General features: G+C 43.2%; 1 protein-coding gene across 2 annotated transcripts in view; it reads left to right on the forward strand.

The window, feature by feature from the left end:
• TYK2 (tyrosine kinase 2) overlaps positions 1-12292 on the forward strand; it is a 1212497-nt gene that overhangs the window by 830971 nt on the left and 369234 nt on the right. For both annotated transcript variants that reach the window (XM_069604089.1, XM_069604090.1), the window contains exons 10-11: positions 558-750; positions 7381-7478. In XM_069604089.1, the coding sequence (XP_069460190.1) occupies positions 558-750; positions 7381-7478 (291 nt within the window). The remainder of the gene's footprint in view (positions 1-557; positions 751-7380; positions 7479-12292) is intronic.

Below are 12292 nucleotides of genomic sequence, written 5' to 3' on the forward strand. Positions count from 1 at the left end.
TGCCACTTTACGTGCGCTACCAAATCTGAAGATGGCTTAGGGGGACGAGTGTCATTGGCTGGGGCCAGTATGAACCAAACAACACTGATAGGCTATTGAGAAGACAAGCATTTTAAAGTTTAAACCTACATTGTTTTTTTGTTACCGAGGATTCCGAGCCTGACAACAGGGAATATTCATGACCATGTGAATCCATGCAAGACCCATGCTGGAGAACAAGAGTTGCATGTAAGTAACTTGTTCCATACCCAACATTTTGATAATTGCAATTGTGGCGGTGAGATTGTTCGCCCCATACTTCACTGTCAACATTCTATTCCCAGCTGACCTACCTTCAGAGCTAGCCCGATTGAACTTAAGATTGCGATCCTGCAACTTGCAGGTCAGGGTTGAATCCAGGTGTTGCTTACTAAGCCCTTCATACTTTCAAATGGATAAATTGAATGTCAACACAACACAATGTCATACAATGTGATAGTAAGTGCTTTTTTATTAATACAAGTTTTCATTGGTAGTAAGTTAGTATACATACTAAACAAGTTTCTTTTTTTGTTCAGGTGCATAAGACAAGCAATGGACACATCTACAAGCAGTTCCGCATCCATCAGAAGGAGAATTCGTTTCTACTGGAAGGCTGGGACAAGGAATTCCCCAGCGTGAAAGATCTCACTGATAACCTTAAAGGCTGCACTTTGAAGTCTGGGGATGAGAACTTTGCGGTGAAGAAATGCTGTTTGCCAAAATCTGGAGGTACATCCCTGACCTGATTACTGAATCTTAATGCTTTCTCTGCACTTATTGGTTACCTGGGTATCTGTTTCGTTCATCAAGCATTAAAATGCTCGCCAGATGATAAAATCCGCTCTCAACCTCAGAACTAACTAAGAGGGTTTATTGAATTCTGGGTTGCTTCCCCTGAATACAATTGCTTTTGTATTTATTCTTGATCTGGTTGATAGTTTTTTCTTCGTAAGCAAATAATCAATCTTCCAAAAGATGCACATTTTATTTAACATAATAGATCTCTGCTGAACAAGTTATTAAACAGCAAAATCCAAATTTCGGATTGATAGTGCCCATTTATTTGTATTAAGGCAAATTCTCGCCACTTAGATTATTTGGTTCTGATTGCCTGAATCAGTCTATATTTCAGCGACCTCTTGAGGAGGATTCGTTGATCCAGCCCTTCACGCATTCGAACATCTGATCAGAATGTTGCAGACCAGATACCTTGCAAGGACCTTTCTGGTATTTACTTGACAATGCAATTCACTACTCTCTGTATTTTGCTTTTGTACCAGAAGCCAGCTCTAAAAGTCTCTGGCAGCACGTGGCTGTTAAATCAGTGCCGACTGCTACATCATTTTGATCCTTCCTGTAATCTTAAAGAGCACAATTGTAAAAAGAAAACTGTCTAGGAAATCCAAAAAATAATCTGATCGTGAATATGGTCATCTGGTATATTTATCAAAGGGATAACTTGCATACTTGACATTTTCCTTAATAAATATATGTTTAATAAAAACCCAGTCATATCACCTGATAAATGTTCAAAACTTATGTCCACAAACATTTGTGTTTAATTTGGGCACACCTTGTGATACATGTACAGTTTAAACACATGTACAGTTATTTTTTTTAAAAAATGTTATTATTCATATTTTATAAGGGAAATTCTGAGAAACTGGTTGGTGCACTTATTCATTATTTAAGTATATATCCACATATTGATACCTTGATGTAAGTAAATATGGCTGTGTATTGCAAAGGGGCTGGTGAAAACCTATAGACTCTAGTGTAGCCAGATTACAAGCACCAGGCAATCTATACTTTCTCAAAACCTTAGAAATAACGCAAAAGAAAATGGGCAAATGCCCCTATTTTGTCTACAACGTTATTGTTCTTCATGGAGCAGTGAATTCGAAATCTCTCTTTGACACGTGTTTCGCAGGTATTTGTGACTGTTCAACTGAAATTGTTGTCGCTTTGCAAGTCCTCATGAACTTTCTTACAGCCTGACTCTTCAAGGGATTCTGGGGGCGGCACTGGTCCCAGGAGAGACTTTTTGTGCAAACATTCAAAAGATAGCCTAAGCCTAAAAAAGTAGAAAGGATTAAAAAAAGAGAAACAAGGGTACAAGGAAAGGGAGGATGGGATTGAGGCTGGCTGAGCCTGTAGTGTGGGGGCTAGCAAGAGGCGACAAAGAGTACAGTGCATCTGTAAAGTTAGACAAGAGAGCACATTATTGTGCAGTAAGTTATCTCTGTAGATGAATGCTGCAGTTATATGTGTTTAACCTGCAGGTGCCACATTATAGTAGAACTACATTTTTAGTCCCTAACGTATCCTTGTACTCCCAAAGTAGCCATTAATGTACTCTGACCTTAAATGTGTATCTGGAAGCCTGTTCTGAGTTATCTTGCCCGAGTACCATTAAGGATGGCAATATTCTAGTAAGGAGTACTCACACTATTGTAGTAAGAAGTACTCACACCAGTTCAGAGCACATCTCGCAGTGAGTGCTTTTACGAAAGATGTGTTTATTTGCCAGCTGGAAAGAACTTCTGAAAAGATTGTGTGTTTTGTGAAAACCCTGGAAACCCCTTCACATTTGGGATGTTTGGTAATTGGTTAAAGAAACATCCTGGGGATCTCCTCTGCATGCACTTCAATTTGTTTGTATGGCTATAAACAGTGTTTTAGCCGATCTATCAACCAGAAAAACACCAGATTGTTGAAAATACAGCTTGAAACCAGCCACCTGAGATTAGCCACTCTCCTCTTTTATAATGTAATTAGTTCCCTCCAGACTTGGCAATGCATGGAAAAGTAAATGGAGTGTAGCTAAGGCTGAAATTCTTGTGCAGTAAAAACACATATTTGAAAAACATTTACTTTTTGTTTCCTAAAATTACAATGTTTCAATTTCACAGCAATTCTCAGCCTCTTCTACAGCCTGTTACTTTCCCACACATAACTAAGGCTACTGCTGGGCTGCTTGTCGAGTTTTTCTCTAAAGACGCACTTCTGCTACAACGTTTGCAAAAGGTAAGGGTGGAGTCAGCAAGAAGACCAACAATGGGCTCTAAATGGCCACATCAGATTGGTCTTTAGTGAAAAAGCTACATCTTTAGAATATTCCTCATCATGTGGAAAGGAACCTGCCGTAAGCTGGTAATGGCTCCATTCACTGAACTTCAGATCTGTGGATCATGCATAGTATTTTCATATTCTTTAATTGAAAATAATGGACTCTTAAGTTTGTCTGTAATGAGAACTCATGTACAGATCTTTGTCCACAGACACCTGTGGTAATGTTGAGCAATAACACGTGACACTAAATAACTGGTTCAAAAGATTTGCTTTATTTGGAATTTGGTCAGAGAAGGGGTTTAGCCAAACTCCTATATGAGCTATGGAAACATCTGCAAAGAATAAGGATGTTTCTAAACAAACCCTGTCAGGGATGTGTGATAATGAGGTTTTCTCCAGCGGACCAACACCTTCAAAGATGAATATCAAAATCATACAGTTTCTTGTCCCTTCTGGGACACCCTATTCTACAAATCAATGTCCAAATGTTGTGGCCAGCAGAGTCCAAATCGTAGTTTTTAACCACTCTCTAGTCTCTTAGAAACCCTAACCTTCCAACACAAAAGTTCCAAAATGTTACTAGAAAAAGATTCTATTCGAAAATAGTCTAGCAAAACAAAGCAAACAAATGGTACTGGGAAGACTCTTCCAGGCTTTACTCAGTCTTGACCCCTTTTAGGTGTTACTGCTTTCACCCAGTACAACAAGACCTTTGCCGGGTATCTGGCTTCTCAGGTATTTTTCTCAGGCTTCAACTGAGCCTCTGCTTTCTCCAGTTTGAACTGAATTTCCCACAACACTTCGTGTGAGAGCAGATTTATAATTATCAGTATTCACCGACAGTCTTTTCAAGACCTTGAGGTTCATCAGCATTCACAATAATGCCCCTCCCCTCAGTGTCCATTTCAGGTTGGTGGTATTATGTTACCCTTCTGTCACAGATCTCTCCTCCTCAGCGATACCTTCACCTTTAGCCCTCTTCCTGCATTGCTCAGGTATCTCTCAAAGTCCATCTTGCTCCCAGCAGCAGATCCTCCTTAGGGTCGGTTCTCTGGTAGACCGTGTGACGATTCACAGGATCTTGTCACTTCTCCCCAGAGGGAAGCCCCTTCGCTGTGAGGCTGGGGAGGTGAGCCCGCTACGCGATATTCCCCCGAGGGGTGGCAAAAAGCGTGACCTCACAGGGAGAGACTCCCCGCTTGGGGACAAGGACTCCCATTCCATCAAGGAACTCCCTATACAGTTTTATGAGGAGTCGACAAGTATATCTGATGACCACTCAAGTCACTCCAAGCCAGTTACTATCTGTTACTGTAATTTTCCCAAGCATCCACCTCATCAGGCCAGTTGTACTGTGAAGAAGAAGAATGTGAGAACCATAAAGAGTACTCCGTGGTTGACAGCCAACCACACAGTGTTGAAGATGGACCAAGGAGCCACAAGTCGTCAAGCGAAAGAAACAAACGACTGTGCGTTTACGCTAGGGAGGACACGGTGTGGTCTAATAAAAAGGAAAGAAGGACGAGTTAAGTTTGTCACTGGAACCTGCAAAGTTCAATCCAGGGCTGATGAATAAGCCAGGAGATGCTGACACGTCCTGAGCCAAGAGGGCACCGGAAAGCTGAAGGAGGCACAGAGAAGCAGGGAGCGGAGCTGTAGGCCTGGGAACAACCTGGGGAAGTGGTGCGACCAAGATGAGTGGACCTTGTGGTTACTCGAACTGTGCTGAGAGCGTACCAGGAAGGGCGGAACAACCTGCCTCTCCCCTCCCCCCCACAGTAGAGCCAGTGACACCTACTGAATTCAAAAGAGGTAACTATTGGAAAGAGAGTGAAGATTACCAAGGACTAATCATACTTGTCCCAGTAGAAGCAAATATTGGAAGGAGAGTGAAGACTATCAGGCGACCAATCAAACTCCTCCCTGTATATGTGAATATTGGAAAAGGAGAAGAGACTGCCAAGGGGCCAGTCAAATTCTTCCCAGTAAAGAGGGATACGTTAAACCAAGTAAGGAACACCACGAAAGACATCCAGCAAGATTCAAAGAAGCAGCAGGAATGAAATCATTTGTGCAGCAAGGAAACATGGTATATAGAAAACAAGTGGAAGCCCGGGAGGGGTATTTATTTATTTATTTATTTATTTATTTATTTATTTGGATTTGTAGAGCGCACATCTGCCCGGGGGCATCGTGGCGCTAAGAAGTCTTACTTGTTACAGGCATACATGGTGAATATACAGATTAGCATAGACGCGTTTTTTCATACATTTGCTGTTATTTCCATAATTACAGTGGTGAGAATACAGGTGAGGCGGGGTTAGTGGGGTAAAAGCCTCCTTGAATAGAACTCGTAGATGACATCACCAGAAACCATCCCAAGGCAGAGCTGATAAGGCCATAGAAGTCTATCCAGAAGAAGGGGGTCATTCTTCCAAACCCATCTTGTCTTTGAGTTTTCTTGTTTAGTACTAAGGTCAGAAAACGATAGTTTTGGACGAAGGAGGGCCTGTTGATTTGGACAGCCTCACCACGACGAACAGCCTAGTTCGTTTTGTGTTTGGTAGGGCAAACACCTTATTACTATGGATAGATAGGCCTTTTATTTATTATTTGAATAAACAAAGTTGCATAAAGTTGCATAACTGCCCCCAATTAGTAGGTCTCCTTCTTTGTAGCCCACCACACTGTTTCCAGAGTAACTGCTGAGCTATCTGTTCTTGGATGGCACGCTCAGAGACCTATCTGCTCTGTACTGTTGGCTTAAATATATTGTCATCCTGAGTACTAATGAATGCAGTGCTTTGGGTGACAGTATATTTAAGCCAAACACAGTGCCCTCTGTACATGGAACCGCCGAAATAGGGCCTACCACCCGCCTCAAATGTGTTTCAGATGTACATGCTTTGTATAGGCCACCATCTAGAGGTTGGTCTTTAGTATTGCACCTTGTGTTTGAGTTTTAGTTTAGATTACCGACAGGGGTGTACATCCACAATGCACATTCCAACTACATCCTCTTCTGATTGTTTTTTTGACTCCCCATTTTTTATGATAATTGTTTGTAATTTTGTTGTTAGTATTTTTCTTTAATACTTTGTTTTGTTACTGATTTTGCATGCTTCGCGTAAAAGTGGCTGCTGCGCTTTATCTGTTGAACTGGTTCCAATTATTCCAGCACATCACATTGACCCAAGTACCCAGAAACCATAACCTCCCAACCCAGCTCATTCATAACCAGTGACTATTGTCCTGTATGGCTTGTGCTGAAGATATACCTCTACAATCTAAACCCAAACCCACTCCCTCTATGCCCAATTGCTAACTTGCTTTTCCTTGGTGCTTGATCCTCCAATAATGTCATAATTAGATCTCACTGTGTACAATAAACAACCCCTTCTGGTGTTAGATGTGAGACCCGTACAAATACGTGTTTTCAGTCAATTAGCGTGCATTTCCTCCCAAGTGTATATGTGGTAAATGAGTGAGAACACTCACAATGTAGTGTTTGGGATACACAAACGACTGGTTGTTTCTCATAACATGAAATAAAATATGTCAGAATGTCCTGTAAGCATTGATTGCGTTTAGTGTGTGTATGCTTTATTTCAGTGGTCCACTTGTGTTCCTTAGGAGGCAAACTGTTAAGCTGGGGTCACATAAATGTTGATCAGTACTGTTTGCAGGTGCGTCCCTTTGGCAGGCTGCATGCGAGTGACAAGTGATATTTGCAGAATCCCTTATAGGTTCCAGAGTCCACCCATGCTACCTCCTCAGCAAGACTGCAGAAAGATAATAGTCCACAACATCAAGCGCAGTGCAAAGGATTCATTCTGATCATAATGCAAGTTTCCCCACACACGTCTAGGATTGTAAGGTCCCTTATTGTTCCCCCTCATTCGGCAAGGAGTCCAATTCTAGGCCAGGCAACAGATCAAGTGTCTAGGTGGTGCTGGATCAGTCTACCGAACCCGAATGGTGTCGGGCACAACTTCATCATTCACTATTTCACCATAGATTAGTCTTTTTGAATTGGTTAATAATAGCAACAATTGCTTGCTTGTTAGTTGTTTGTGTGTTGTATGAATGTTCAGTATTTACCTTGTCGGAAATAAATCCTGTATAAATGCTAAACGGGTATAATTCGCTAGGAAGCATGGTCATAAACCAGTATGCTTCTTTCAATTGGTTCTCTCCATCAGCAGGAAGGCCCTTAGGATGCACAGGCAGTGGAAGATTCAGGAGGTGTCTATAGCAATCCATGTCTCACCCCTGTTTATCTTTCAGAAATGTCTAACCTCTTAATCACGAGGAAGCCCAAGGACAGCACAGTGAATCTGAGCCAGCTGAGCTTTCATCAGATCCGCAAGGATGAGATCACTCAGGTGAGCGCTCTTATGGATGTGGCCCATACGCAGATGGTTTCTGTCTGGCAATAGAGGGATTTTTCAAAGTCTACCAACGTTCAGACTGTACACACAACCGAAGACTCTTTATATGCAGTGTCAACCTTTTTACAACTTTAGCACAAGGCATAACTTTGTTTTGTCCATTTGCAAACAATTGGCCTTGTTTAATCCGCATAGCACACACAATGCTGTATGGACGCACCTAGGTGTATTGAACCTGCCTATAATCCCCCAGTGTGTGCTTAAATGGCACTTATCCCTTTATTTCCACTTTATTTTTATTTAGCTTTTCAGTAATCAACTCATCCACCAAGCTACAACAGACATAAAACAGAAAATAAAACGATGAACAAGAACAAATCACAGCCATTTCCCCAGCCCTACTCCCCCCAAGCCCCACCCCACCACAGGCAAACCCGGCTTCAGAGAGCAATCGGCACACAAGGCTAAAAGCAAGGACTGAACACACCGTTAGGCTTTTCCACAGAATATCAATACCGATATCGGTAGGGTCCCGGGCAAAATTACAGGACATGGCGGCAGAACAGTTTACTAGCAACCCTCCCCGGGCCACGAGCCAAGCACCCAACCTCGATCGTTACAGCTTCAAGGCTTCACTGTCAATATTTAGCAAAATGACATTCCAACCCTGTACAAAGTAAGGCATGGCGCTATTTGCAATGGCCGACAATTTCTCATGCTTAAAACTATTCAATAGCTTATTAAGCCACCCCCCTCCTCCCTTTCCCCGCCCCCCGCCCAAGCGCGATCGTGAATCTCTTTTCACCTTTTTTTCCAGGGTACATCGGGCATTTTCCAGGATCGATTATATCCTGGTAGACTCCTCGATCAGGGAATGCATTTCGGATTTTGGGGTAGAGACGATTCCATGGTCTGATCACTTATCCCTTTTTGAGGTGTGCGAAGACCGGGGCCTTCATATTAAAATGACTATTACATCGTCCCAAAATGCAGGTTTTAAGCATAACCTTCATGTTTTCATCCTTTGTTTTTCCTTCAAGTCCCCAATCCGCAGATGTTTCAAACAGTGTAAGTCTTGCCCACGGTTGGTGAAGCTGCCGGAAATTCACACCCTTGGCTGACAAACCACTGGATTTAAGCAGAGCTGTCTGAGCTTTTCCCAAATACTTTATGCCACACGGATCTGCGCTTCTCTATGAAACCCATAGAGGCACAGCAGCAAGGAGTACATAATGGTAGCCTGCTTAAGGGGTCTGTAAGGGTGCAGAAGTAAGGAGACCGGGCCACATGTGGTGTGTTGCTTGGTAGAAACTTGCATTCATATGGAAAGAAAAAAAAACCCATCTTGCCCTAACTCTAAGAGGGGTTTCCCAGCCTCAGCAAAAACGAAGGATTCTGTCAGAATGTCCAAGAACTAAAAGAGTCCACCGTCCTGTGTCAAAAACCTATTTCCAACTCTTACACTTAGAACTAAACTAAAAGGGGGTTTGCTGTCCTATTGGATCAGATGAATGACTCTTTTTTTCTGAACAGGCACGGTTTCATGTATCAACAGGTCGGAATCATTTTCCCAAAGGTTAAAGCAAAGATCCAAAGTAGCAAACCTTCTCTGTTTCAGAAAGAAACGAAAGTTCCATCTCAACATTCCAATGTTCACAAATGCTCCAGAAGGGACTGATTCCCCTTTCCAGGGTACTGGCCTTGTCACAGATGCAAAATCTTGTAGCGAGCCAAGTGGGAGAAATGATTCTTATATGTCCAATCCATTATACTAAAAGCAGATTAACCCCATGATATATAAACCCATTCCTATGTTACAGGCCCCCCACTTCATCAAATAAGAGGAATTCAGAGACTGCAACCCTATTTATTGCCACTTGCCAGTTGCTACCATAAATAGATAGGAATGCAGTATAGACCCCTTATTTGCTTTTACTGTCTTTAGCAACCGGGGAATGCTGCAACTTTTTTACTAGTCTGCAACCTGCAGCCCTCCAGATGTTTTGGATTCAAACTCCCATGAACATTGACTGCTGGCTTTGTGTGATGGGAGTTGTAGTAGTTCATAAAAAATGCAGAGACAAAAGATACAGGACCCTGTACTAGACTGTCACCATACTCTCCCCAGGAGACAAAAGTTTGCAGCACTTATAATAGCAAAACAAAGGTTCTAAAATGTTTATACAGTAAGCTTATTAATTGCACGATAGACATTACCAAAATAAATGATGTGATTTCAATATATGTACTTTTCGAAAGGACACGAAATAGGGAAAAAAGGCAAACCTTCTTTTTGCTTTAACGTGGTTTCCCCTAAATTATGATATGATATGTTTATATAGAGCCTATACACAATGTGTTTCAAAGCGCTTCACGACAAGGGAGGGAACAAGGGTAAATACAAAACGTTCCTAAAGGCCATGAACAACAAGAATGTGAAATTAACTATTGTACTCGGCCTAGCGACATTTCAGATAGTGGAAAATGGGAAACAGGCGACTACCGTACTAGACCTGATGACATTTCTGGTAGAGCCGGGGAATTACGCAAGAAGAGGGGAAGAGAAGAAGGGAGAGGAACAAAACAAGCGACTATCGTACTAGGCCTGACGACATTTCAGATAGAGCTGGAGGGGGAGAGGGAATAACAAGTAAAGGAGGGGGAGGAGACAAACATTGTTACTATCATACTAGATCCTGGGACAATTCAGATAGAGTAAGTGCATAGAAGAAAGTAAGAGGGGGAGTAGAGAGAGAGAGCAAGGGGAGGGAATAGGAGAAGAGAACAGAGAATAAAACAGTGAGAAAAGCAGAGAAGCAAGGGGGAGAGCGAAAAACAGTTGCAGCGGTCAGTGAATCAGATACTATTGCAAGGGAAATGTTATGTTAAAAAAGATGTTATACTGCATCCATCACCAGCATGCTGACAGTGCAGAGGCATTTCCATATGTTGGTGTATTGTTCCCCCGGCCAGGGCGCACAGGAGCATGTTCTGTTGTGGAAAGGGAATGGGAAAACGTGACAGGATAAGGGAAGCATGAGTAGCATAGAAACAGAGAGCAATATCAATATAAAAGTACAAGGGGGCTTCAGCAGAGGGCATGTGTAAACATTGGCACTGCGTCAACCCACCTGTGATCACAAGCAATTTTCTATAAATGAGCAATTTTCTGTAGGGCAGTTTCTAATACATTTGTTTTTTTGGTGCAAGAATTAGTAAATACAATGATGTGTGGTGGACTCTGGGTGTGCTCCGTCATTCCCTTCTTCACCAGAAAGTTTTTAAATGTCCCTCCCAATAGACAATGAGGATACGCTGAGGTTGTGAAGCCAACTTACAAACTCCAGAACCAAAAGATGGCCGTTGTCACAGATGTCCTTATGAACTGTACAACTTATTCAGGCTGTTTGTGAATGTATTGTTCTCCAGCATGGGGTCTGGCATGCATTCACATGCTCAAGAATATTCCCTGTCGTCATGCTGGGAATCTTCCATAAAGAAAGAACGGTTTCACTTCAGCTTAAAAACTGTATTTTTCCTCTAAACCAATCACTGTCCTTAGAGTCCTACTGCCCCTGTCCAATGACAGCCCTCTCACTAACCACCCCACCCCTCCTGCTGGCCATCTTCAGATTTTGACCACACGCTTCAGTATTGGGAGTCCTCTTAGTGCTCTCTGAGCTATTTTTGACGTTTTTGCAAATTTTTATCAAGATTTTGACTGATTTCTGTCTAATCGTTCGACCGTATGTGGACTACCGGCAGCAAGACCCACCGTTGGTGAAGATCACAATACTTCATGGATCCTTCATCGAGTTTAGAGAATGCTTGGGCCTACTTCGCGCCTATCCACCATGACCGAGGAGAAGAGATTCCTCTTCAAACTCTGCACGAAATGTGGATTAAGGAACATGTACTTCGTAAATCGACACCATAAATGTCTGTATTGTCTGCACTCGGACCATGATGAGGAGGGATGCAAGGTCTGCCGTGGTATTTTGAAAAAGACAATGAAGGGTTGCTACAGCTGGCTGGCATCGTGGCTCAACTCGAGCAAGGGCTCTGACTCTTCTTCTGGGTAGGGTCATGCTTTCCCCAGGACCGCCGGTCCCACAAACACACTCCCCCAGAAAAGAGGTTGAGTGAGGTCCTTTGAGGACGTCCCGCCCTCGGGGATACAAAAGAAGGCAATGCCGCATGTCGTTGATCCCACTGGGTTTCCCACTGCTGCAGTTCCCAGCTCGGGAAGGAAAAGGTCGCCATCACCAACCACTTCTATGACAAGCCTACCAGTGAGGGACGTACCATCTAAGGGAAAGTCCTTGTTTCCTTCAAAACTCTGCTTACCATTGCCGGACAAGGCGACGAAGGAGAGATCCAAAGGTGGCCTTTCGCAGCTCGCCCTCGGCGACTCCCATCGGCAGCTCAACCAGCCAAAACATCGTCGTCATCAACAGTCATGACCAAGTCGACGAAGGCTCCTGCCATCACCCCATCGATGACCTCGTCAACGACAGCAGCTACTTCATCAAAAGGGGGGCTGGCCACGAAGGTGGCATCCACAGTCACGGTTACGGCCGCCCCGCAGTTATCCTTACCACCACGGCATGAAGCAGCTGCTGCAGCTCCAGAAAAAGGCACCTGGATTGAGGACAGATTCTATCGCTCCATTCTTTAACATGGCGTGGACCTCCCACAGCTCCTCCCCTGAAGTCTCCGGAGAGGGAAAAGCATAAAACTCCTACAGACCCTAAAAGGGGTACGGAACCACGGGCTGCCCCGGCGAGAGCAGTACAGATTCATACGAG

This window comes from Ambystoma mexicanum, chromosome 3q (genome assembly GCF_040938575.1).
Source record: "Ambystoma mexicanum isolate Mex_15411 chromosome 3q, UKY_AmexF1_1, whole genome shotgun sequence".
Lineage (NCBI taxonomy): Eukaryota > Metazoa > Chordata > Amphibia > Caudata > Ambystomatidae > Ambystoma > Ambystoma mexicanum.